Raw genomic sequence first — 27,149 nt, 5'->3', positions numbered from 1 at the left:
TCACTCACACTCTTCATCCGAGCCGTCCTGACAGTCTGGGATCTGGTCACAGATCTTGGCTGCAGGGATGCACGAGAGGCCGTCTCTGCACGCTTTACTGCCCACGGGACACTTGAGGCTGGAAACACATTTGGTTTTGTTGACAGAGAGGTAGTTCTGCGCACAGCGACAGGAGCGTCCACCTGGATACGGCAGACACAGGTGACTGCAGCCCCCGTTGTGTTCAGAACAGACATTGGTTCCTGGTCAGGAAGAGAAAACCAGACAATCAGATGTTACATCAACTGGACAAGAATTACAGGACAGTTCACTCTGGTACAGAAATGCAACCGGTGTTCAGACTCAAATACTAGATTACACCGTGAAAACAGACGCGTATTTAGGTTTTATCTTATTTATAAAGATAGTGTTAAAAGAAAAAAAGATAAATACTAATAAAGTAACAAAATATTATAAAACATGCATAAGATGAAGTTAATTAAAAAGTAAAATAAAATAAAATAGTTAAATTAATAAAAAAGAATGAATAAATGAAAAAGAATCAAATACCAAGTAAACAAATACCATACAAAATATAAATATTTTAAATGTATAAAAAAAAATATTCTGTAAAAAAATATGATAAAAACAAAATCTAAAACAAATAAATGAATATACAGAAAAATACATCAAGGTAAAAAAAAATGCACAAAATGTAAAAGAAAGAAACTAAGATAAACACAAAAATTAAAAAATTATAGAAAAATTAAGTACATAAAATTAAGTCGAATAAATAAATACATACATATTGATACAAAAAAAGAAAGAAAAAAAAGATTCACATAAACATTTAAATCCAACTATAATCACAAATCACTGTAATTCACTATGGTATGTTCATCAGACTGGAAATGTAAGGCCAAATCAAACACATTGTGGGATACAGTGCAGTGTTAGGTGATCATTTAATCTATTAGGTGATCTGGGCATTTCAAATATACAGGAAACTCATGCACCGTATACAACATACAGTACTACTGTACAAAACAAGAATAACGTGGTACTATACTGAACAGAGTGGAGCTGAGGAGCTCAGGTGAGTCTGTGCTGGACAGGTTTGTCAGTGACGGCTGCAGTGAGAGGTGTGGGACAATAGAAGAACTCTAATGTGTCTTTTGTGCAGCCAAGCTCCCTCCCACACACACACACACACACACGGGACAGAAGGACAAAGGCAGCAGGGAAGTACCTTTCTGACTGGAGCTGCTGTAAGCCTTCAGCTCTATGATGTTTGTCTTCACCTCAAACCACATGTGTTTGGGCTGGAAGCCATCCGTGTACCACACTTCAGCTGAACCTGTTTCAAGAGATGAAACATTTGTAATATTCATATTTAATGAAGATGTTTTATCAAGAGTTGTCAACTGATTGATTGTAGTTCTAATTATTAAATGTATAAACTACTGTCCAAGTTTCATTTGAAAGTCGCTAGGACTCAAAGGACACTGACGCTAGGACACTGTTTGGAAAAGTCACACGGTTTTTTTTTTTTTTTTTAAGAATATTTGAATATAATGGTTGAAAGCCAGGATGTTGATGACTTCATGCCATCTAGTGGTTCTACACAGAACTGGATTTAATGGAAACGAGACTTGTGAAGGGGTGATCGTTACCGTTGTCCAGTGTGACCCAGAAGAAGATGTTCTCAACACAGGCTAAAGACACCATGAAGGCACACCCAGTGAGGAACGCCTTATAATTCGAGCCATCCATATTAATAGAGCCGATCAGTTCATTTCCTGGGATCAAAACACACAAACAGGACCTGTTAGCATTATTGACTGGGTTTGGAAGAGATTCACAGCTTAATAAAATATATAGACATACAATTTTTTTATTACAAACAAACTTTCCACAAATAGGAAACAAAATAATGTATAAATATTTCACAAACGACAATAAAATGTATTAGAGCATTTTATAACAATAACCACCAATAATGATAACTTCAATTATTGAAAAACCTATATTTCTCAAATAAATGAAAAATCTAAAAGATTTTCATAATATCCATTTCTGAAAAACGACCGTTTAGATACATAAATCAAAAATACATTTTGAATGGTTGATAGCCAATACTACGGTGTGTAAAAAAATTGAGAAAAAAATATATAATCTTCCCAACAAACTAAAAAAAAATAATTCATAAATAATGCAGTAACAATTAAATGTATATATAATTTTAAACCTCTTTAGTGGGACAAGCCTGTCATTTTTAAAGCTACCGTACTGTTCATATTATGTTAGATAGTTGGTGTATTCAGTGTCCATATATAATGAAGCAAAGTCCTCGGTTTTATTGTTAAGCAACATTGTATTTGATCTTATTTTTAGCTACGGTACTCTTATTAATAGTTCACCCATTTACTATTTTTGAACTTTCCGGTTCATCGGTCATCAAAGCGCAGTAAATATTGGTCCGACACAGAGATTTACTTTCACCAAGCTGATTATTCACTAAAACAAAGTGATTATACATCGAAGTGTGAGAGTTGTTCACTAAATATTGTTCATTCAGACTAATTCTCCAATGTGCATGAACACAAGAGGCGGGATTTATTGCACAAAACGGTCAGATCCAGTCATATCGCGATTGAGATTTTCCTCCATTCACTCTCAATGACCCCCCGAGCAAACCCAATGGGCTCAGGGGAGGCGAGAGGGTTAGCTGGGGTTGCTGTTGAACAATGTTTCTTATGAAAATAAGTGTTTTATACACTTTTTAATGTTGCATTTTATTTTTTAGTACAAATTTTTATATATTCCCTATTTGTGGAAAGTGAAATGATCTCTTTTAACACACCAATATCTGCCCAATACAGTGTAGTTCCTTTCTCAGAAAAGGCAAGTGAAACCGGCATCTTTGCTTTGCTCCACAGCAGCGTGCGATTGCTCCCGTCCATGTGAGCGCAGTCCACCTGAGGCAAAGATTGGGGTCCCCTCCGTCCCACTGCGGTGAAGCACAGGCGGCCCGTGGGAGGGTGCAGGGCGATGGAGATCCTTCCCTCCAGCTCAGCTTGCAGCAGCAGGCTGGTGTATTTCCCTTCGGGGGACGTGACGTAAAGCTGGGGGCTTTTGACGCTGCTCCAGTAAAGGTTTCGGGTGACCCAGTCCACAGCCAGAGCGGTCACCAGGTCCCCTTTGAGCTGAAGTACGTGACCGATGGGTGTGAACCCAGAGCTGCTGAGTTTGAGCTGAGCTACAGATCCTCGTCCGGCGTCAGCTACAGAGACGGTGCGGTCCTCGAGGAGCAGATCGAAGTCTGAAGCTTCATTCACAGCCGGCAGAGCCAGAGCACGGTGCTCCGGCCACGTCTTCAGTCCAAACTCTGCCTCAAGTCCCTTAGTGAAGACCTGAGCAGGGGAAGTGAGGTCAGGCAGTTAACAATGGCTTATTAAGGGATCGGTAAAAGTGAAGCTCAAATCAATGGCATGTGTGGGATTATGTTGGAAAAAATAGCCATCATTTATTTTCGACCCAAATATAATATAATATATATTATATTATATATTATATGCACACTTTATAAAAAATAAATTGTAGAAATTAAAATATATTCATCAAGTTTAATTTCATAACAATTACATTACACAAATGTATGAACCAATTTAGGAGTTTTAGAATTCTAATTATATAAATATATAATTTACATTGTAATTTAATAAATTACACAATGGTAATTATACATTTAAATGTAATAATTTATTTAGGATATATTTATTCATTTATAAACAAACTATTTTGGCTGCTGGTTAACAAACTAGTAGCCTAAGTGATGTCAGCCAAAAATAATGCTGTAATAACATTCATTAAATTACAAGTGATTGAACTGATAAGTTATGCACCGTACGACCAGGAATGTGCATTTAAGTAAATAACTAAGGTACAATTTGATTTCATGTTGATTTCAAAACCCACACATATTAAAGAGTCTACCTGTAATTTTAAAGGTCTTACTCTACAATCTGTCCTGGAGACAAACTATTGCATCACTCTTCCATTCAGTGGTACTTCTGAAGTGGTGTACCTGTGTAATCACGGTAGGAGACAGTAATCAGAATCAGAATCAGAATGAGCTTTATTGCCAGGTATGTTTACACATATGAGGAATTTGTTTTCGTGACAGAAGCTCCGCAGTACAACAGAATGACAGCGACAGAACATAAAACACATAATAAAAGAATATAAAAATACAAATAAGTAGATAAGGAATGACAATATACAAATTTACAATTGTAGGCAGGTATATTACAAAAATGCAGTTATGTATGTACATGTATATTATGTGCAAAATTTAAGTGTATACTAAGTATGTGTGTTAGATAAATTAAGTGTATGTGTATATAAATATAAAGTGTAGTGTGTTCAGTGTGTATCAGCTGTTCATAAGATGGATTGCCTGAGGGAAGAAACTATTCCAGTGTCTGGTCGTTCTGGTGCTCAGTGCTCTGTAGCGTCGACCAGATGGCAATAGTTCAAAGAGGGAGTGTGCTGGATGTGAGGAGTCCAGAGTGATTTTAACAGCCCTTTTGCTCACTCTGGATAAGTGCAGTTCTTGAATTGATGGGAGAGTTGTACCGATGATTCGCTCAGCAGTCCGGACTACCCTCTGTAGTCTTCTGTGGTCAGATTTAGAAGTTGAGCTGAACCAGACAGTTACTGAAGTGCAGAGGATGGATTCGATGATGGTGGAGTAGAACTGTTTCAGCAGATCCTGTGGCAGGTTAAACTTCCTCAGCTGGCGAAAGAAGTACAAGCTCTGCTGGGCCTTTTTCACAATGGAGTCAATGTGAATGTCCCACTTCAGGTGTTGAGAGATAGTGGTGCCCAGGAACCTGAATGACTCCACTGCAGTCACAGTGCTGTTCATGATGGTGAGTGGGGGGAGTGCAGGGGGGGTTTCTCCTGAAGTCCACAGTCATCTCCACTGTTTTGAGCGTGTTAAGCTCCAGGTTGTTGAGAGTGCACCAGACAGCCAGCTCTTTAACCTCCTGCCTGTAAGCAGACTCATCACCGTCCTGAATGAGGCCGATGAGTGTGGTGTCATCTGCAAACTTCAGGAGCTTGACAGAGGGGTCCTTAGATGTGCAGTCATTAGTGTACAGGGAGAAGAGCAGTGGGGAGAGAACACAGCCCTGGGGAGCTCCGGTGCTGATTGTACGGGTGCTGGATATGTATTTTCCCAGCCTCACTAGCTGCTGCCTGTCTGTCAGGAAGCTGTTGATCCACTGACAGACGGAGGTGGGCACGGAGAGCTGAGTTAGTTTGGGCATGAGGAGGTTTGGCATGATCGTGTTAAAAGCCGAGCTGAAGTCCACAAACAGGATCCTCACATAGGTCCCCGGTCTGTCTAGGTGTTGCAGAACATAATGCAGTCCAATGTTTACTGCATCGTCCACAGACCTGTTTGCTCTGTAGGCAAACTGAAGAGGATCCAGCAAGGGTCCAGTGATGTCCTTCAGGTGAGCCAGCACCAGTTTTTCAAATGACTTCATGACTACAGACGTTAGAGCCACAGGCCTGTAGTCATTTAGTCCTGTAATTTTGGGTTTCTTGGGGATGGGGATGATGGTGGAGCGTTTGAAGCATGAAGGGACTTCGCACAGCTCCAGCGATCTGTTGAAGATCTTTGTGAAGATGGGGGCCAGCTGGTCAGCACAGGATTTCAGACAGGCTGGTGTAACACAATCTGGGCTTGGTGCTTTTTTCCTTTTCTGCTTCCGGAAGACCTGGCGCACCGCATCCTCGCTGATCTGTATTGCAGGTGTGGGGGAGAGGGGGGATGCAGGAGGTGTGAATGGTGAGAGTGCTTGATTGGAGAGGTGTTCAGGATGGGTTGCAGGAGTTGTTAATGGTGTGAACGGTTGCTTGGAGAGGCATTCAGGGTTGGTTGCAGGAGTTGTTATTGGTGTGAATGGTTGTGTGGAGAGGTGTTCAGGGCAGGTGATGGGTGTTCTTTCAAACCTGCAGTAAAACTCGTTCAGATCGTCTGCCAGTCGTTGATTCTCCACAGTGCTGGGGGGTGGTGTCTTGTAATTGGTGATCTTCTTTAGACTTTTCCACAATGATGCTGAGTCGTTCGAGGTGAACTGAGTCCTTATTTTTTCAGAATAATTCCTCTTTGCCACTCTGATCTCCTTTTCCAGTGTGTATTTAGCCTGTTTATACAAGACATTTTCCCCCTTCCTGTAAGCATCTTCTTTGGCCTGACGGAGCTGTCTGAGTTTTGCAGTGAACCACGGTTTGTCATTGTTGTAATTTAGTTGAGTCTTGGTAGGAATACACATATCCTCACAGAAACTGATATATGATGTTACGGTCTCTGTGAGTTCGTCCAGATCGGTGGCAGCAGCTTCAAAAACACTCAATCAGTGAGGTCAAAACAAGATTGTAAATCCTGCTCTGCTTCATTAGTCCATCTTTTTACAGTCCTTAATACAGGTTTAGCTGATTTTAGTTTCTGCCTGTAGGTCGGTATAAGATGAACCAGAAGGTGATCAGAACGTCCCAAAGCTGCTCGTGGAACAGAGTGAAATGCATCCTTTATTGTTGTGTAACAGTGATCCAATATATTACTGTCTCTTGTGGGACAAGTAACATGCTGTCTGTATTTTGGCAGTTCACGGGAGAGATTGGCTTTATTAAAGTCCCCAAGAATGATTAAAACAGAGTCTGGGTGTTGTTGTTGTTCTATCTCTGTGATGTGCTCAGCGAGTTCCTGTAAAGCTGAGCTCACGTGCGCTTGAGGAGGGATGTAAACACTAACCAGAATGAACGAATGAATCTCCCGCGGCGAATAGAACGGCTTGCAGTTAATGAAGAGCGTTTCGAGATTTGAGCAGCACGTCTTCTTTAACACAGTTACATCTGTACACCACCGTTCATTGATGTAAAAGCATGTCCCGCCGCCGCGCGATTTCCCCGTTGATTCTGCGTCGCGATCCGCTCTAAACAGCTGAAAGTCCGGCAGATGGAGCGCGCTGTCCAGTATGGCGTCATTCAGCCAAGTTTCCGTGAAACACAGAGCAGCAGAGTGAGAGAAATCTTTATTTGTCCGAGAGAGCAGAAGCAGTTCGTCCGTTTTGTTGGGAAGAGAGCGGAGATTTGCCAGATGGATGCTAGGCAACGGCGTTCGAAATCCGCGTTTTCTGAGTCTCACGAGCGCTCCCGCTCGCTTTCCCCGCCTGCGCGTCCTCTTGAAGCGTGTGATCAGCGCAGCCGCTCTGCCGACAAGAATGTCTAGCAAAACATCAGAATAGTCGAAAACCGGTGAAATATCGGGAGATGTGTGTAGCCGAATATCCAGCAATTCGTCCCTGGTGAAACTGATTGCAGGAATATAACTAAAGACAGGACAAACTAACAAAAACACAAAAACAACTACAGAGCACGTCACGGAGGCAGCCATCCTGTATCGGCGCCACTCTTGTTCCACTCTAACAGAAGGAAAGGAGAGGAGGAATCGACAGGTGGGGTGCAGCTGAATCCGTCTGAGGTTAAGAGAAGCCCCACAGGGCAGCGACACACCGCTCTGAGCCCCGGAGCCAGCAAACACACGTGAGAGCACCCGAGCTTCTCACACGGGCCGGACACATTGGGCTGCAAAACAGCTTGCACAACCTAGAACAGAACGGGACGGGGAAACGATCAGGAATGCCAGATATACTGATGTCCAGATGACATTTAGTAACATGTACAGTATATGCATCCTCACTTTGAGGTCGAAGGGCTGGCCGGGTCTCTTGAGAAGAACTTGCCGGTTCTTGCCAGTCAGTTTATTGGCACCTTGAACGGATCTTCTGTGCGTGTCGGACCAGTAGACCATGTCATTGAACACCGCCACAGAGAAGGGACTAGGCATCTCAGACAGCTGTAGCAACTGAAAAAAAAAATATATATAAAAATGGATTCACAAAGAAAACCGCTACCAGAGGGGAAGTACAACAAATGGCACATTGTTAACGTGTGACATTTCATATCACCCTTATGTTTTCTCCATCCAGCGTCGCTGAGCCTATACATCTGAGCTTCTCTTCAGTCCAGTATAGTCTGTCAGTCAGTGTGTCCACAGTCACGCTAACAGGCTGCTCGAGACCGCGGCTGACCACCACTTTCCTGTCTGAGCCGTCCATGCTAGAGCGCTCGATCTGTGCCTGACCTCCGATCTCTGACCAGAACATTACCCTGCAAACAATAACTGGAAACATTTATCTGCATCCATACACTGAGACTGAAACATCATGGATGTGTTTCTCACCCTTTCTGAGGCAGCAGCACAAGCGAACGAGGCTGATGCAAATCCTGTTCCACAACTACTATGTAGTTTTGGGGCTGTACAATACTATTGGTCAATCTCACAGCTAGAATCTGCCCAGCAACACCATCCACCCAGTAAAGGTTCCTTCCCATCCAGTCGATAGCAATGGAGTCCGACTTCACATCTGAATGTGCAAAGTTATTTTGATTAGGCCAGGGTCTCTTAAACTGTTTTGTAAGCCGAACAACTTAAACTTTTAAAACCTACAGTATTTGATGGAATATTAATTGCATTTCCTTTTATACATGTACATACTGAAATTAATATTCTAAAGCAAAATGCATTTAACAAATATTTTTTTTTTTTTTATAATGGCGGGAGGCAACCCTCACTCATACAACCTTTACATAAAAAAAACCTTTAAATTTAACCATTCAGAACAGGGATGAGAAATTTTTATAGTATGCTTGTTAACATTTCATTTTACTTACTGGTATTTTACATTATTCCTTAAAGCAATAATGCGACAAATGCAACTTGGCTTAATTTTCCTTATTGCAACTCTGGTGCAACTTACAATCTTACTGCATTTCTTACTTTTGCTGCACTTACTGTAAACTTACTGTATTTCATTAGCTCTGTACTTGTACTCTGCATAGTGACAATAAAGTTGAATCTAATCTAATCAGGCGTGATTTATTTTTCAGAAAAAGGACTGTAAGTACCTTCTGAGATTTTAAGGAAATATTTTGATTATTCACATAACGTTCACAGTTCTCTGATGTCAGTTAATAGAGACATGACATACAAAGCAATTTTTTTTTTTTTTTTACCTTTGATGATAGTTTGAATGTTGTCCTTTTCTCCGTGGAAGGCATATTTGATGCGCTCTTCCTCCAGGCTGACCCAGTACACCCTCTGCTCTTTCAGGTCGTAGTCCAGAGAGAAGATGGGCTTGCGTCCCGCTGTAGTGAGGGCCTGAATGCTGGAGCTCCGCAGACCCAATTTTAACAGCTCATTTTGTTCAGAGACCAAAAGACTGGGTTCCTCTGCACAAAAACATGATTGACGTGCAAGAACAATACTATTAATAGAGTAGAATAATACATAGTCTATATACACATTTCTGCAATTTTCAGCATTTCCTGTGCAACCAGTTCCACAAAGACACTGTTGTGCAATTATTCAAATGTATTTAAAAAAATTTTTTTACCACCCCTTAAAAGACGTGCACAAGGGGAACTGTGGTTGGTGGCTTTACAAACAGTAACTTCTCGTTAGTACTTGACCAGGATCAGACTTTACAGTGATAAAATGTTTGGCTATGCGAGGCTAGCTAGCTGCTATAGACGTATATCAAATCACCACAAACACCAAACAAAAACACCAGCACAAACAAAAAAACCATAAACGAAGCAAACAAACAAAACCTACACAACAGCATTAAGCAAAAACAAGCATTTGGTTCTTCTGTAACCAGTGTGGTTCCTCACCCTCTCATCAGACCCATCACTGCAGTCCTGGTCTCCATCACAGAGCCATTCTTTCAGCAGACACTCGTGTGTGTTGGGGCAGCGCTGCTCCACAGGACAGTGTGGGGGCTGAGGACAGCCCTTCTCATCCGAGTGATCACGACAGTCAGTGTACCCATCACAGCGGAGAGCCAGCGCCACACACTGACCGCTACTGCACTGGAACCGCTCTCCAGAACAGGGCTCTACAACTGCAGGACGAACAAAACCACTGAGTAAGGAAAACTGTCCAAACACTGAAGTAAATCACTAAAATGATGATAACGCTTTAAAGTGGACATCGAATGAAGCAACTTTTTTGGCATTTAGTGTCATGCAATCCAGTTAGTTATGGGCTGTCTGAATCTGAAACTGGTTTCATCCCGTGAGCTGTTTGAATCTGGAGCCGCTTTCTACATGGACAGCTAGCTATTAAATAAGACCACCTCCAAGCCATATATTGCACATTTTATGAGTCTTGTGTTGACACGCCCCATGGAAGAGAGGGGTGGGGTGAGCAGTAGCTCATTATCATTTAAAGAGACCTGCAGCGAAACGAGTCACTGTGAACGGAGTTGTTTTTGACGAGGTAGAAAGAGGGTTTTACACCTTCAGTCACATTTAAATGCAGACTCAAATCTTAGCTGTGCATTTATTGAATGAGCATTGTGCAATGTCCAAACTGATTGCAATATATTTTGTGTATAATCATTTACTATTCTTAACTGTTTTAAACTCATTTTAAACCTCTTAAATACATTTCTAAATAATTTTCAAAGTTTTTAAATACCTTGTTTTATTGTTGTGATTATCTTTTCATGTAAACACTTTGAATTATCATGGTGTATGAAATGTGCTATATAAATAAACCGGTCTTGCTTTGCCTTACACAACCACTGGAGTAACTTTAACCATAGTACATTACAGACATTTCATGAGGACCCCAACGAAACATACAAACTCGTGTAAATTGGGCATCAAACTTCCCCTAAGATGATTCCCATTTAAAACAACAACTCTACACTGCTCGTTTCATGAATGATGCATTTCTATCCCTTAAATTTTTATACAAATATGATGTTTTATCCTTTAAATAAAGCCAATCTTTCTGATTTACTGTTAAGGTGTTGGTTAAGAGCAAAGTCTCGATGGATCAAGATGAACTAATACTCATCAGTTCCTGAAAAAGTCCTCGAGGAACACTTCCTGCCGTTGACCTACCACAGTTGTCTTCATCACTGCCATCTGCACAGTCTCTCTCCGTCACAGAGGAAGGTTTCAGGAACGCAGCGGGTCTTATTGTCACACGGGTGCCTGCACTCCTCTGAGAGCTTCATGCAGTCGATTTCATCGGATCGGTCCTGACACTGAGGTGTGCCGTCACACACAAGCTTCATGTCTATACACTTCCTGCCATGAGTGCACTGGAACTGGCCTACAAGGTTGAAATAGTACACTGCATTAATTTGGCCAGTTTGATTCTTCATCAAATAAGGATACATTGCACTTCTACTGTAGTGTACCTTTTTTACATTTCCGCTCACAGTTCCTCTCATCAGATCAGTCTTTGCAGTCTTTCTCCCCGTCACACACATGGCTGTACAGGACACACTCTTTCCCATCCCTACAAGGTTTGGATCCCAAGGGACATTTCAGAGGTAACGAAGCACTTGCATCCATAAGACCAGTGTCTGAAATATGAAAATCAATGGGAAAGACTTCACTGACAAATTTGAAATTAAACAAATAGTTCACCAAAAATTTTAAATCGCCCAACTCTCAATCACACATGACTTTCTATCAGGCGAAACACTAAAGATGTTTTAAAAGGTAAATTAATAAAATGCATTAATTTGTTTATGCATGCACACATGCATGGTGCAAATTGTGGACTTACAGCAGTTTTTCTCATCTGAACCGTCTCTACAGTCTGGTTTTCAGTCACAGATCTGCTGACTCGTCAGGCAAACACTCTTCTGATCACAAAGCATGGCACAGACGGGGCACTGTTTCTCATCCGAGCCGTCAGCGCAGTGTGGATGACCGTCACACACCAGAGAGCTCTCAACACACTTCCGTCTGTCCTTGCACAGAAACTGGCCTGATTGCAGTATAGAGTCTTCAGTTCGTCAAACATGCATTGACTTTGAACTATGACATTTAAGAATAGCACATCAGTTACCTGGATCTGGACATGAATATATGCAAAACTGCTCATCAGCTCCACTGGGACAGTCCGTCTTTCCATCACACATCAGGGACTGTGAGATGCATTTTGAGGTTTCATGACAAAATACAGAAGGGCTAATGCAGACTGGCTGGTCTGTGACGGATGGGCCAGTAATAGGAGCTACAAAACAAATCCGTGAGTACATTTAATGTCTTAGCCTATATTAACCCTTATGCGTTGTTGGGGACGTTTTCGTCCACTAGGGGGTAAAGTTGATTCTTATTTTGGCCACAACTTTCTCTGTGTTTGAGGTGAGCTAATGGAATGATTTTTGGTGACAAATCTTATTTTGACACATATTTTGGGAAAATGCTTTGAAATTTTTCAAAAACTCAACGGTACACTGTGGGCAAATTCACTACCCTTTAGGTATGTTTGTGGATGAAAACATCCACTAAATTAAACTGCTGTAAAAATGTATCAGATAAATATTTTTTTGCATAAATCTATTAAATCAACCTCAGTCCTGATCAAAACTACCAAATGTTTAAAAAAAAAACCCAAGATTTTAACTAATTACCAAGATCATAAATAATGTCACTGATTTGGGAAAAAAAACAATATAAAATATAAATCGTGATTGTGGACTGGATTTATTTTACCTTTTGTAACAGTCTTGGGCATGTCAAAGATTAGTAACAAAATTGGCTTTGATGCATTTTTAGTTTTTGTGCAGCATTAGATTTACATTTTTTTCTCCCTAATTTGTTGTTGGTGGCTGTTTTTGCCCCATTGACTTCCATTATAACGACATTTTTTGATTCCAAAGCCATGACACCATATAATCATGCATTCTTGATTGTTTGTAGTTTTCCCTTTTGGGTAGAGGTAAAATTTGTTATTTTTTTACTTTTGATCACTAGTTGGGTCCATCAAAATGCTGCACATTCATGTAATTCTTAACTCTGCAGACACCGGTTGAAAAGCATTTTTTTCAGTGTAGTGATGCACTTTCGCATCATATATGAAAAGAGGCGATTAATCAATAAATGGTGATAAAATATATTAAAAAAAGGTGAAAAATAAAGGATAAAATAAATACATGATCAACTATGAAACAAATTGTGATAGTGTAATCACTTACCACAGTTGTCTTCATCGGTGGCGTCCACACAGTCTTTCTCTCTGTCACAGAGGAAGCTCTCTGGGATGCAGCGAGTTTTATTATCACACTGATGTTTGCATTCGTGTGAGCGACTGAAACAGTCCAGTTCATCAGAGCGATCCTGACACTGAGGTGTGCCGTCACACACCTGCTTTCTGTCGATACACATCCTCCCATGAGCGCACTGGAACTGATCTACGAGGAAGCACTGTTAGTTACAGAAGACAGTCAGGGATCAGTTACATGAGTTTTACCTGCTTTACAGCGATATTCACAGTCGTGTTCATCAGATCCATCTTTACAGTCCATCTCTCAATCACACACATGACTGTACAGCACACACTCACGGCCGTCCTCACAGGGTTTAGAGCCCACGCGACACCTGAATGGTGTGGAGACGGTTTCAGGAGCTGTGGTGGGACATCCCGTCTCATCTGACCCGTCAGTGCAGTGAGAGCGGCCGTCACACACCAGATTCCTCTCCACACACTTCCTCCTGTCCTTACACAGGAAGTCACCTATAAAAAAAAAAAAAAAAAAGGAAATGTGAGGACTGCATGCATGCTTTAAAATGTAGTTATGTTTTGTATAATTAAGCAAGTAACCTTCGAGTACCTGAGTTTGAACATCTGTCAAAGCAAATAGTTTCATCATATCCATCAGGACAGTCTCTCTTCCCATCACAGAGACTGGTGTGAGGGATGCACAGCGACCAGTCACGACACAACACCGCAGGACTCTCACACTTCACCACCTTTGTGGGGTACCCTGAAGACAAAACCATTAAAAAATGACTCAACCAAATTCATAGAGTCAAATCATATATTCAGCAGTAGCTCAGCTTCCCACCGCAGTCAGATTCATCAGTGCCGTCCACACAGTCTTTCTCTCTGTCACACAGGAAGTTTTCTGGGATGCAGCGGGTTTTATTATCACAGCGATGGCTGCAGCTCTTGCTGCGTATGAAGCAGTCGCTCTCGTCAGAAAAATCTTGACATTGTGGTTTGCCATCGCACACTAGTTTTGAGTCTATGCATTTTTTCCCATGGGCACACTGTTCTGTTATTGTTCCTCAGGAGAGTTTCAAAGTCTCTACTAATAAGAGTCATGTGGAAGGTAAAACTTCTGTGCCACTAGTGTCACAAAACAATTGTATAATAGACTATTCTGAAACGTTTGTTCAACAGGGTTTAGGAGAAAGTATTAAAAACCGTATATAAATGAAACCGATTTATGGAGAAGAAAAATGTCCACAAAAATAAATAAAATCAACAGATAGCTAAAAAACAAATAAAGGCTTCATAAATAACTATGTAAAATAGACAAATACATGAATATTAATACAGAAATATGTATACATAAAATATAAACAAACAAACACCTGAAATGCATAATTTACAAGATTTTTGAATATAAATAAATAGATAAAAGTAGACAAACAATATAAAAGTAAAATTGATCAAATTAGACCGTTAGAAATTCATAAAAATACAAATAAACTACATAATTATATATAAAATGCATACAAATATAAATTGAAATGGAGAAAATGTATACTTTTCCCTTTTTCTTTTTTTACAAAGTCTAAACTGTATGTAAAAAGATCTCTGGCTGGACTACCTGCTTTACACTGATATTCACAGTCGTGTTCATCAGATCCATCTTTACAGTCCATCTCTCCATCACACACATGACTGTACAGCACACACTCACGGCCGTCCTCACAGGGTTTAGAGCCCACACGACACTTGGTTGAGGATGTAGTCTCTGCTGTGGGACATCCCGTCTCATCTGACCCGTCAATGCAGTGCGAGCGGCCGTCACACACCAGATTCCTCTCAATACACTTCGTCCTGTCTTTACACATGAATTCACCTGGCAGAAAATGTGATCGTAAAGATGCAAGCCAGCAATAACTTTATCCCAAGCATTGCACATTGCCACTAAAAATCAAACAATGCATTCGTTACTGCGGTATGGGCAGTTGCGAAGACACGGTCTCTCATCAGATCCATCAGGACAGTCTTTTCTCCCGTCGCACAGATAGCGCTGCAGGATACACAGCGACGTCCCTTGACAAGCCACGTAAGGGATTTTACAAGGTGATGGTGGAGTAGGCATTGCTACAAAAAAAAAAAAAAAGATTGTCACTAGTGAGGTCATATGTGCGGTGTTAGATCAATTTGAGTCGCAGAAAACACATTACGCAAAGTAAAAAAAAGAATTTAAAGGATTATATTTCCTAGTTTGAAGCAGAAAGTTCATAAAATTCACTTTGTACTTCAGAGCATGTCATGTCCTGATGCTTCTGCAGCAGACTCACCACAGTCGGCCTCATCGGAGCCATCCCAGCAGTCCCTCATCCCGTTACAGACGAACACCTCTGGGACACAGCGGCTGTTCCCATCGCAGCGGATGCTGCAGCTCTTGGTGGGTTTCCAGCATCCTGCTTCATCCGAGTGATCCGGACACTGAGGAGTCCCATCACACACCTGTCGGAAGTCAATACACTTCTTCCCCTGAATACACTGAAACATCCCTGTAAACAATCCACAAACAAGGAGCAGGTTAATGAGTCAAGAGATTTTCTATGTAATCAGTAAATTCAGATCTGCAGCCTGGCTCTGACTTTGAAAACTGGTATCATCTTGTCCAGGCTGTAAATCAGTGCGAAAATTTGGGCAAAAGCTGTATAGTGTATTCGAGCCCTCAGTAAATATTGTTAAAGACCAAAGAAAAATGAGATTGTGAAACTGTTGTAACATCTCACCTGGACTGCATTGAAGTTCACATTGTTCTTCATCAGATCCGTCCTTACAGTCCATCTCTCCATCACACACAAGACTGTACAGCACACACACTCACGGCCGTCCTCATAGGGTTTAGAGCCCACACGACACTTGAAGGATGCTGCGCTTGTGGTTTCAGTCGCTATGCTAGGACATCGCAGCTCATTTGAACCATCAGCACAATGAGAGCGGCCGTCACACACCAGAGCTCCATTAATACACTTCCTCCTGTCCTTACACAGGAAGTCACCTGTGTGAACAACATACAATACAGCAGAGCAGGCACGAGTCATGACCGATTACATCTTAGGGATCATGACCAGCTGGGGGAGGAGGAGGAAAAAGGACAATGTGAAGGAAGATAAGAACAAGGAGCAAAAGGAGGAGAATGAAGGAGGCAAAGGAGGAGGAGCAGGAGAAAGGAGGAAAATGGAGGAGGAGGCAAAGGAAGAGCAGGAGAGAGGGAAGAATAAGAACAAGGAGGAGGAGAACAAGGAGAAAGAGGAGAGATAAAAGATGGTGGTGTAAGAGGATAAGGAGGACAAGGAGCATGAAAAAGTGAAGAATCAGAAGTAGGAGGACAGAACTAGTAGAAGGAGAAAGAGGAAGAGGAGAAGAAAAACAATGAGAAGAAAGATGAAAGAGGAAGAAAACAAAGAAGGTAAAGGGAGGAAAAAGAAAAAAGATAAAAGGGAAAAATTGAGAAGATGAAAGACAAAAAACAGTTGGAGTGGTGATGAAGACGAAGCAGCATTAAGGTGCTTCATGCAAGACTTGTTTGGTAGGTTTAGAAGGGTTTTGGGCACTTACCAGCTAATCGGGCTGGGAGACGAAATTAAACCAGTTTAAACCAACCAAAAGCAGTTACAGCATGGAGAAGTATAGTTATTTTACCTGGAGCAGCACATGAATCTATACAAGAAGCTTCATCAGATCCATCGGGACAGTCTCTTGTGCCGTCACACAGCTGAGCCTGAGACACACACACACTGACGTCCCGGGACACAAGACAGAGGGACTCTTACAGCTGGTCTGAGCTGGTCTGGATACAGCTGTCAGAAGAGTCTTATTAGGTCATTTACAGTATTGGGTAACATCCAAGACTTCCACCAGACACTGTCTTTGGAAAGTGGAGTACAATAAGACTGATATGAAGCAAACGTTAGAAAGTGACAAGTAACTACTGATTGACCAAACCATTTTTAAAATTGGCATAAAGTTTGGTACACACGTATAGGCTATTCTGGTCTAGATCAAGCAACTTAAGACTAGGGTTAGGTATCGTTTGGGTTTTTGACGATACTGGTAACAAATGTATACTTTTAAAACTGAAACGAAGCTTAAAAAAAAAAAAAAACGTAGCTACTCATGTTAATGCAACTTTAAATTGGCAATTTTGACACACTCTTGCAATTTTTGTGTATAACTCGCATTGCTTTTCAACAATTAGCAACCAGTTATTATGTAACAATCTTGGATGAACTAAGTTTTTCAAGTTCAGGAGAACTTTTGGCTCACCACAGTCGGCTTCATCAGTGCCATCTCGACAGTCCCTAATCCAGTTGCAGATGAAGACTTCAGGAATACAGTGATTGTCCCGGTCACAACGCATGCTGCAGCTCCTTGAGGGTTTCCAGCATCCTGCTTCATCAGACTTATCCAGACACTGAGGAGTCCTATCACACACCTGATTGATTTCAACACACCTCGCTCCAGAAGTGCACTGGAACTGCCCTGCAGTGGAGGAACAAGGACACAGTGAGGACAGTACTTGGATATAATGTTGATATGAAGGTTAGAGTACTGGGATTTGTCTAACCAGGCTGGCACTGACGACCACAGTCGTGTTCATCTGATCCATCTTTACAGTCCATCTCTCCATCACACACATGACTGAGCAGCACACACTCAAGGCCGTCCTCACAGGGTTTAGAGCCCACGCGACACTTTAATAGCGCTGTAGTTGAGGTTCTAGCCGCCATGTAACAAGCCACCTCATCAGAGCCATCAATGCAGTGAGAGCGGCCGTCACACACCAGATTCCCATCAATACACTTCCTTCTGTCCTTACACAGGAAGTCACCTGGCACAACATTACAGATGTCCACGCTTAGCATTTTCTTTGGAAAACCTTTTACATGCATTGAAGATCAAGTGAAAATGTACCAGGTTTTGAACAAGTGTCTACACATGAAACTTCATCAGAACCATCCGGGCAGTCCTTCTTCCCATCGCACAGCCGGATCTGGGAAACGCACAGTGATGTTCCTGGACACATCATGGATGGACTTCTACAGACTGGAGCTGGAGGCTGCAAACCTGACTTGTCTTTGTCCAGTTTCAACAAATTGATATGCCCTCTTTTAATCTCAGCTGTGAACGTTAGGAGATCAGCCATGATTTAATAAAGGTTAAACACAAACAACAAATAAGACTGTGTTACTCATTACATATGCTAAGGTTATGCAATTGGTTGGTCAATTATAACAGAGATCATAAAGGTCCTAAAGGTATAGTAGCAACTCTTTTGACACAGATGAAACATTATTAGTGGAGCTCAAATTAATAAAATTAACTCTGAATAAATTCCATTTGGTGATGCTGGTGATTAGTTTACCTTTAAATACTTAAAAATGCAAATAACATGATAAAACCAGCATCTTTTTAAAACTTACCACAGTTGTCTTCATCGGTGGCGTCCACACAGTCTTTCTCTCCGTCACAGAGGAAGCTCTCTGGGATGCAGCGAGTTTTATTATCACACTGATGTTTGCATTCGTGTGAGCGACTGAAACAGTCCAGTTCATCAGAGCGATCCTGACACTGAGGTGTGCCGTCACACACCTGCTTTCTGTCGTTACACATCCTCCCATGAGCGCACTGGAACTGATCTACGAGGAAGCACTGTTAGTTACAGAAGACAGTCAGGGATCAGTTACATGAGTTTTACCTGCTTTACAGCGATATTCACAGTCGTGTTCATCAGATCCATCTTTACAGTCCATCTCTCCATCACACACATGACTGTACAGCACACACTCACGGCCGTCCTCACAGGGTTTAGAGCCCACGCGACACCTGAATGGTGTGGAGACGGTTTCAGGAGCTGTGGTGGGACATCCCGTCTCATCTGACCCGTCAGTGCAGTGAGAGCGGCCGTCACACACCAGATTCCTCTCCACACACTTCCTCCTGTCCTTACACAGGAAGTCATCTAAGAAAACAGAGGGAAGTCTTTCAACCAATATTTTCCAGAGTCTAATGACCTATGCACGTCAAGTCAGAAATACAAAACACAGAAAACAAACCAAACTCAATGAAAAATCTAAAAACAAAACAAAAACAAGTCTATACTTACACTTTAAAAGGTAAAAATACTGTATTTTTAAAACATTAAAATACTCCTTCAAGTGGAACAAAAATATGATTAAACAAATTAGCATCATAACTTTGCCTGTCATTTTTCAGGGTTTCTTTTTAACACTGTATAACCGGTCTCAAGCATGTAGAAGACTTGAGAAACAGGAAAGTCATACAGGATTCAAACAACATGAGGGTCAGTAAAAGACTTTTAGTAAAGGTTTTTTGGGTGAAATATGTCGAAGCATACCTGTCTTTGCACACATGTGCACACACGAGGCCTCATCAGATCCATCCGGACAGTCTCTGTTCCCATCACAGCGCTGAGATCGGCTGATACACACGGCTGATCCTTGACAAGTGACTTGGGGACTTTGGCAAGTCACCTCAGTAGGACGCACATCTTCAGTTGTTGTATCTAAAGTGGATACAAAACTAAAAATAAATAACTGTAGCATAAAGACACAAAATCAAACCCAGAAGAACATTACAAACCTTGTTGGACTTCCCTGAGGGCAACAGATAAGCTAATAACTCCATTCTCTACCGCCACCCCTGAGACGCGAGCTCCATCTTTGCGATTCCACACAGTCAGGATGTTATTGAACAAGGTCACCGTGTAGGGTTCATAAGCAGCCATGAGGGAGCCAGGAACGACCCAGTCTTTACCAGCAGAGTACCTTCTCATCTTCAGTAGACTCATAACCTGCAAGTCTGAAACAACTTCACATTCAGCTGAAGTAAATGAAAACCTGTAGCGTGCACACTAACAGTTCAGTGACACAGAAAAGACACTCACAAGACTCCATGTTCCAAAGGAAGCCATTCGCTTTACGGTCAAACACAACGGTTTTGACCCCATCCTCCTCAAAGCTGAAGGCAGTTTCGGCATTTCCACCAATCAGACCCAGTTTCATCCTCATGATCTGACCTCCCTCCAGCCAGTACAGCTTTCCTCTCTGCCAGTCCACAAAGAGGTCTAGGATTGCGGTTCTGGCTTGATACAGCTGTCTGGAGATACTTTGGTCGAGAGGGCCAATGGTAGAAACGCCAATGGAAAGTTCATCGCAGTCCAGCCAATACAGATTCCCAGTCCTCTGGTCAACTCTGACGAGGCAGGCTACAGGAAGGGACACAAGGAAAGACAGAATTAGTTACTTTAAGCTGGAATAAATATAGCATTAAATGTTTATTAAGTCCCTCTGTCTACTATAATGGCCAAATACATTAAGTAAACAAATATATCACATTGCACAAAATCAAGCATGAATAGCAGGAGGCATCAGTGCTCATGTACTCGTGTAGAGTGTGTTTCAAGGCTCTAGTGGAAAAAGTAACAAACCAGGTTTTAATGTCAGGATGTACTCCGATAAGTCCTGAGACTGTATGTTCGTCTTCACATGGCCCGTCCCATTAGACCAAACCACACATCCTCTCCGCCAGTACATGTCAAAGGACTGGATGTCTTCATCTGAAGTAAAGAGTTCAGTTTTCACAGGAATCTTTCCTGCAAACTCCAAACTGTAAATAGCCGTGGCTGTTGCATAGGCGACCTTAAAATCTGACAATGAGAAGAGATGAACATATCATCAAGAGGCAGCTCATTTTGAACTAAAATGCTAAATATTAGATGTGAAACAACACACTTTCACAAGATCCCCAAGACATGGGCAGCGCTCCCTCAGGACACAGACAGGTGAATCCAGCAGCACTTTTCTTGGAGGGCAAACACAGCCGGCAGCCCGAGTCTTTACATGGAGCAAAACCTACATCACAAAACACTATAAGGCTGTAGTCTAACCACCATTAAGACTTCAGAAATAATGTGCGTTCACAAAACTTCATTCACCTCGGGGTTGCTGAAGAGCATGGTAGATGTTCAAGAGAGGAAGCGAGGCTTTTAAGATGAAACCATTTTGTGTGTCAGCAGGCATACTTTGAGAAGCCTGCGAGAGCTTTTTCTCATCGGCCCAGTAAAACCAGCCGTTAAACACGGCCAGGGTCTGAGCAGGACGGCCTTGAAAGAAACCCCAGAAGGTGTGCAGTCCCGAGCCGTCTGTCCTGACGCTCTCAATTGACTGCCATTTCAATTTAAAAACTCAACATTAACACACAATCAATAAATCTGACAACAATATTAGATTTTTTTCCCCCCAAACATATCGCACCGCTTTGTAAACACTGATCCAATACAGCCGGCGTGCCGCCACATCCATCGTCAGACTCCTCGGGAGCTGCGCAGTAATGAAAACCAGTGTAGTCCGATTCAAACCGTCCATCTCCGCCCTCTCGATGGTCAGCTCGTCATTCGCTCCTTTATTAATCCAAAATATGAAACTACAAAAGGAAAAAAGCCAGATAAAACCATGCTTCTCAAATCCGTGCCAATACAGTAAAAAGCCGTTTGTACCTCTCAGTCGGGCTGAGGACCATCTCTCTCGGGTCCATTTCTTTGGACATGACCATGCCTACAGCACTGCCATCAGCTGCACCTGTGAGAATGGCTTTCTGGGTAACACTCGTCCAGTACAGCTGTCCAGTAAGCCAGTCGATGGCTAGACTGTGCAAACCAGACTGCCCTAGTAAGAGAAGAATAAAAACACGTCTGCTTTCAGTGGAGGCCAACATATTTAAAGCGGGTTTGCACTGATTTAGTGCTCAACTAGCCTGAATAAAGAATTGTGCTCCTCCGTTTAAAAGCCTTGTAGATATTCCCATCTTTATCAGCCCAGTAGATGAAGTTTCTCTGAATATCGTAGGTCATGGCTACAGGGTCACTCCCGCTTGTAAAGAGCGGCTCGTAGACTCTGGTCTTCACATTCACTAAACCAATCAACCCCTTCCTGGAGGTCAAGATCTTTGTCACGACTCCTTGCAAAAACAGTCTGATGTCAGTGCTTCCAGTGTATACTTGTTATTAATTGTAAAATATGAACACACATGTCATAAGTTACCTTGAGCTTCACAAGAGCCATTGTCAAGAGCTTTGAAACCATTCTGGCACAGACACTGAAAAGACCCGGGTGTGTTTGTGCACAAGTGCATACAAGGTCCAAAAGACTGGGCACACTCATTGACATCTGGAAAAATATCAACTCAAACTGAAAAAAAACCCACTGCACTGTATTTGTGTACAACCAATTACTTATGTTAAAACTGATAACTACTACTATCAAGTGGAAGATCAATGTTTGCCAATACTAATGGTGTGGTCGGAATTAATAGTGTATAGACTATACTGCATCAATTAAATCATTATTAGTATTATTATTTACATTTACATTTATTCATTTAGCTGACGCTTTTATCCAAAGGGACTTAAAATTGCTATATATGTCAGAGGTCGCACGCCTCTGGAGCAACTAGGGGTTAAGTGTCTTGCTAAGGGACACACTGGCGGTTCACAGTGGATTCGAACCCGGGTCTCCCACACCACAGGCATGCGTCTTATCCACTGCGCTAACACCACCCACCACCCAGCCACTGCGCTAACACCATTATGCAACAGTATGCCAAATGCAATGATGAACATTCAAAACAATATAGTACAGATTAGGGGTTTTCAAACTTAAACCCTCAAACATTAAGATCCTCCTACAGGGGACAGCATTTCTGAATTATAAAGGAACTATATACTTCCAATTACAGTATAAAGAGATTTATAAAGTGAGAGAAAAACTGTCAGACTAAAACTGGCTTTTATATATTGTCAGATGTTGTTGTGCATTAAAGGTTTATTGTTATGTTAAATTACATACAGTAATGTGCATCAAGTTGACAGTGCAGCTTTTGTCTACCTTAGAAAAAAAAGTTTGGTTAGGTTGGTCAAGTTATGCGTAATCAGTCTTGACCTTCGGCCCATCCAAGTCAGTCAAGAAAGAGGTATTCAAAACATTTCGTTGTGGGACACAATATTCCAGGCAGAATTATTCAGTACCGTTGCACATCCAGAGAACAGTATCAATGCTGCATCTTGCAGAAATGATATGACTAGTACGGTAGTTTTGTTACTCCAAATATAGCCTGCTTGGAGGCAACAGTGCACACATACCTTCACAATCAAGTCCATTTGAAGAAAGGGTCATTCCAGTGGGACAAGTGCACAAAGCTCCCCAAAGCTGGTCAATGCAAGTATGACTACAGCCGCCATTCCCATAATGACAACTTTTACCTAGGTCACATGGAAAGGTGAAACATGAGGGGAAAACCTCATCAATAAAAACACTAAATAAATAAATATTCAACATTCAAAATGAACACTGAGGGTCTTTATGTACCACATGTTACAGGCTCATCTCTCTTATCAGAGCATTGAGCAACTCCGTCACACCTCAGTCTCGAGGTTAGACATGTGCCATCAGGACAGCGGATGCTCATCTTCCCACAGGAACCTAATCAAACACAACCAGGCAAATATTCACCATGACTCTTACAGACCATGAATAAAAAGGACAATATGATATTCTAAACATCATCAGAAACACTGTGTAAATGTACATGTTTTGTGTAAATCGGCTTCTGCAATGGATGCTTACAGTATATTTGAGAATATGTGAGGGTGACAGGTCACATGGTTTCCACCTCCAATTTATTATTTTTTTTTTAACTTCGTTTAGGTCGAATATACAATTTACATGTTTTTAGTGTCAACTAGAAAACTTCCAAGAGTTCACAGAGCTTGCTCTACATGAAACCAGGACAATAAAAGCATTTACATGCACAATCATAGAGCAGTGTGAAACGATACAAAACTTTAAAAGGCATAGTTCACCCAAAAATGAATATTACTCCATGATTTACTCGCCTTCAAGCCACCTGAGAAGGTCATATACACATATGACCTTCTACTTTCAGATAATACCAATCAGAGTTGTATTAAAAAATGTCCTGGCTCTTTAAAGCATTGTAATGGCAGTGAATGGGTGTTGAGACTTTGAAGCCCAATAAAGTGCATCCAGCCATCATTAAAAGTGCCCCATGTGACAAATCAATGCATTTGTGTAAGAAAAAAACAATTTCAAACTTTTTTTTTTTTTTTTAAACAACTGCCATTATAAAGCTTGGAAAAGTCAGGACATTTTTTTATACAACTCTGATTGGATTCATCTGAAATAAAGTCATGCACACATGACTCAAGGGTGAGTAAATCATGGGGTAGGATTCATTTTTGTGTGAACTATCCCTTTAATACATTTATCTGTATCCTTCCCATTTTGCATTTATGAATAGGTTGCCCCTATATCACTCATGTTAGGGCCTGGATAATTAGAGGCTGTGTCTCTTCTTGTATTTATTTTAATCAAATGGTTTGACTAAGTCAATTTAAAGCCACAGGTTGATAATGCACTGACATTCATACATTGTTTAATGAGGGTTTAGCACTTGTAGAGCATCTCACCACAGGATTCTTCATCAGAGTTGTCACCGCAGTCATTGACGTCATTGCAGAGAAGATTTTGTGGGATGCAAATGTTGTTCCTGCACTTCCAGTCACCTGACAGACACCCCAAACGCCTGCTGCAGTCCCACTCATCTGAAGCATCGGGACACTGGGGACGCCCGTCACAAACACCAGACCCAATCACACACCCGGAGCCATCCGCGCACTCCAAATCTCCAGGCTGACATACTGACGACAAAAATACACTCGTTTAGTTGTGTTCACCTTCCATAGAATCAACCAGATGCAACCTAATTATTCAACATGAGAGCATAAAAACAAGTGTTCAGGAGCAGGTGGGGTCTGATACATACTGCAGTCCATCTCATCAGATCCATCCTGGCAGTCACTGACACCGTCACAGCGCCATCTGTGTGACACACACACTCCATCATCACACTGCCACTGATTGCTGCCGCAGCCCCCGTCAGCACCCGAAACATCACTCACAGCGCTCACACACTTCAAACACTTCTGACACACGTGGGTTATATGAGGACGCCATACTTTATACAGTCTGGAGCTTTTCTGTAGGTCAAATGAAAACATAAAAAACAGCAACAACAACATGGATGTCTAAGAGAGTAAAAATTATATAAAAATATTTGTTTCAAAGATTTTAATTATTTGTGGCCGATAAGATGGCTTTCTTTCTGCAATTGTTAAAGACATACGTGCTCTTTATTTAATGATTCATTGCTTAATTTTGAATTGAGTGAAAACACACAGTCATTACAGAAGAGACATTTCCAAGGTACTGAAATGCTGGTTTTTATGAATGTAAGAAAATTGAACATGTGCTGACCTTGTACAACGAAATTTAAAACAATTACGACAATTCAGCAAAAAAAAAGAAAATTAATAATAATAATAATTTATATATATATATATATATATATATATATATATCACATACAAATGTTATACCATTTAACATAAAACTTAATTTTAAAACAGTAAAAAACAACAACATAATATTGTGAAACATTATGACAATTTAAACAGTTTTCTATGTGAATATTTTAAAATAATATTTTCAGCATCATTCCTCCCGTCTTCAGTGTCACGTGATCTTCAGAAATCATTCTAACATGATGATTTACTGCTCAAGAAACATTTCTGATTATTATCAATGTTGAAAACTGTTGTGTGGATCAAATATTTCTGTGGAAACCATGATTTTTTTTGTTTTCTTTAGTTTTTATTTGATGAACAGAAAGTTCAAAAGAACTGCATTTTTTTTATTATTATAGAAATTGTTTTGTAGCAATATAAAAGTCTATAGCAGGGGTCCCAAAACTGGGTCCTGGAGGGCCGGTGTCCTGCAGAGTTTGGCTCTGACCCGAATTAAACCTGAAGCAGCTGATCAATGTCTTACTACACTAGAAACTTCAAGCCAGGTGTGTAAGAGCTAAACTCTGCAGGACACCCCAGGACTATACTTTTGATTATTGGATGCTGAATTAAAAAGAAATATCATTTTATCAAATTTCTGAATGATTCATTATAATTGACACTAATTTTCAGAAATGAAACAAACTCAACTGAAACATCATGTCTGAACTTCTGAACGGTAGTGTAAATGCTTTTATGAGGTTAACTAAACCAAAAATATGACATTAGAATTTTAGCTTAAATGGCAGAATTCATAAAACAGACTTCTAGTTTAAGAGAGTGTTTCAAATCAACATTCGAAACTAATCACACACATTTGTGAAACTGGGCTTTTCGCTCAAAACAGGGATGCAGCTTTCTTCTTCTTATTATTATTATTAAGAATCGGAGGGATCCTTGAGGAGCATAGATATCACCGTCCTACCGCTCGTATAAAAGCGAGAGAATTACCTGTCAGTAACACAAACACCGTCGCGCAGCAGATGAAACGCCGCAGGTCCATCACACACCTGTTCAAGCCAGGCGCGTGCGAGCGGACCAATCACAAGCCTTTATAAGATCCCGCTCCGCGAGACCTGCGCGACCGTGACGTCATACAATCCTTCGTTTATGCCTGTTTTTATACAGTCCATGGTTTATGCAAGTATATATAACAAGTATTGTCTTGATTTATATGTAAATTTGCTTAAGCATTTATTAATATATATATATATATATCATATGTTTGGACTAATTATTATAAATAATGTTTTTGAAAGACCTCAAAAACGCTGCTTTCATTTGATCCAAATATACAGTAAAAACAGGAGGCCTAATATTGTGATGTGTTATTACAGTTTCAAATTACTGCTTTCTATTTCAAATGTAATTTATTCCTGTGACGGAAAGGTTTCAGCTTCAGAAATCTAATATGCTGATTTGATACTCCGTTATTATCAGTTTTCTATTGGGGCTCAATTATTATAATTTTTAAAAATGTTTTTGTGGCAACTGCGATTCATTTTTATTTATATGAACAACAAC

The 27,149-nt window shown here is 41.0% G+C and overlaps 1 protein-coding gene across 1 annotated transcript; it reads right to left on the bottom strand.

The window, feature by feature from the left end:
* Positions 1–25,160, bottom strand: LOC132132326 (low-density lipoprotein receptor-related protein 2-like). The gene is made up of 39 exons (XM_059544711.1): positions 25,046–25,160; positions 24,690–24,920; positions 23,569–23,682; positions 23,343–23,462; positions 22,246–22,371; positions 21,959–22,162; positions 21,702–21,870; positions 21,460–21,628; positions 21,141–21,369; positions 20,938–21,057; positions 20,634–20,852; positions 20,091–20,411; positions 19,787–20,005; positions 19,542–19,709; positions 18,882–19,145; positions 18,607–18,822; positions 18,098–18,304; positions 17,751–18,014; positions 17,450–17,665; positions 16,850–16,983; positions 16,008–16,164; positions 15,466–15,681; positions 15,113–15,265; positions 14,763–15,017; positions 13,122–13,337; positions 11,990–12,157; positions 11,747–11,908; positions 11,075–11,242; positions 9,774–10,019; positions 9,130–9,345; positions 8,297–8,480; positions 8,022–8,223; positions 7,754–7,918; positions 7,480–7,659; positions 4,067–4,093; positions 2,843–3,392; positions 1,653–1,778; positions 1,229–1,336; positions 1–242 (listed from the first exon to the last, which is right to left on the bottom strand). The coding sequence occupies exons 1-39, from the start codon at positions 25,053–25,055 to the stop codon at positions 1–3; spliced, it is 7,461 nt and encodes a 2,486-aa protein (XP_059400694.1). The 5' UTR covers positions 25,056–25,160.
* Between the last annotated feature and the right edge of the window lie 1,989 nt (positions 25,161–27,149).

This window comes from Carassius carassius, chromosome 49 (genome assembly GCF_963082965.1).
Source record: "Carassius carassius chromosome 49, fCarCar2.1, whole genome shotgun sequence".
NCBI classification, from domain to species: Eukaryota; Metazoa; Chordata; class Actinopteri; order Cypriniformes; family Cyprinidae; genus Carassius; species Carassius carassius.
The sequence above is the reverse complement of the archived record's forward strand: the minus strand, read 5'-3'. Positions and strand labels throughout refer to the sequence as shown.

What these genes read in the sequence shown, in the direction of transcription:
- LOC132132326 (XM_059544711.1), bottom strand. An exon ending in TGGTCGTCAGTGCCAGCCTG is followed by an intron (nt 17,666 to 17,750) that starts GTTAGACAAATC and finishes CCTCCACTGCAG; the next exon opens with GGCAGTTCCAGTGCACTTCT. An exon ending in TGGATGGAGAAAACATAAGG is followed by an intron (nt 7,919 to 8,021) that starts GTGATATGAAAT and finishes TTTTTTTTTCAG; the next exon opens with TTGCTACAGCTGTCTGAGAT.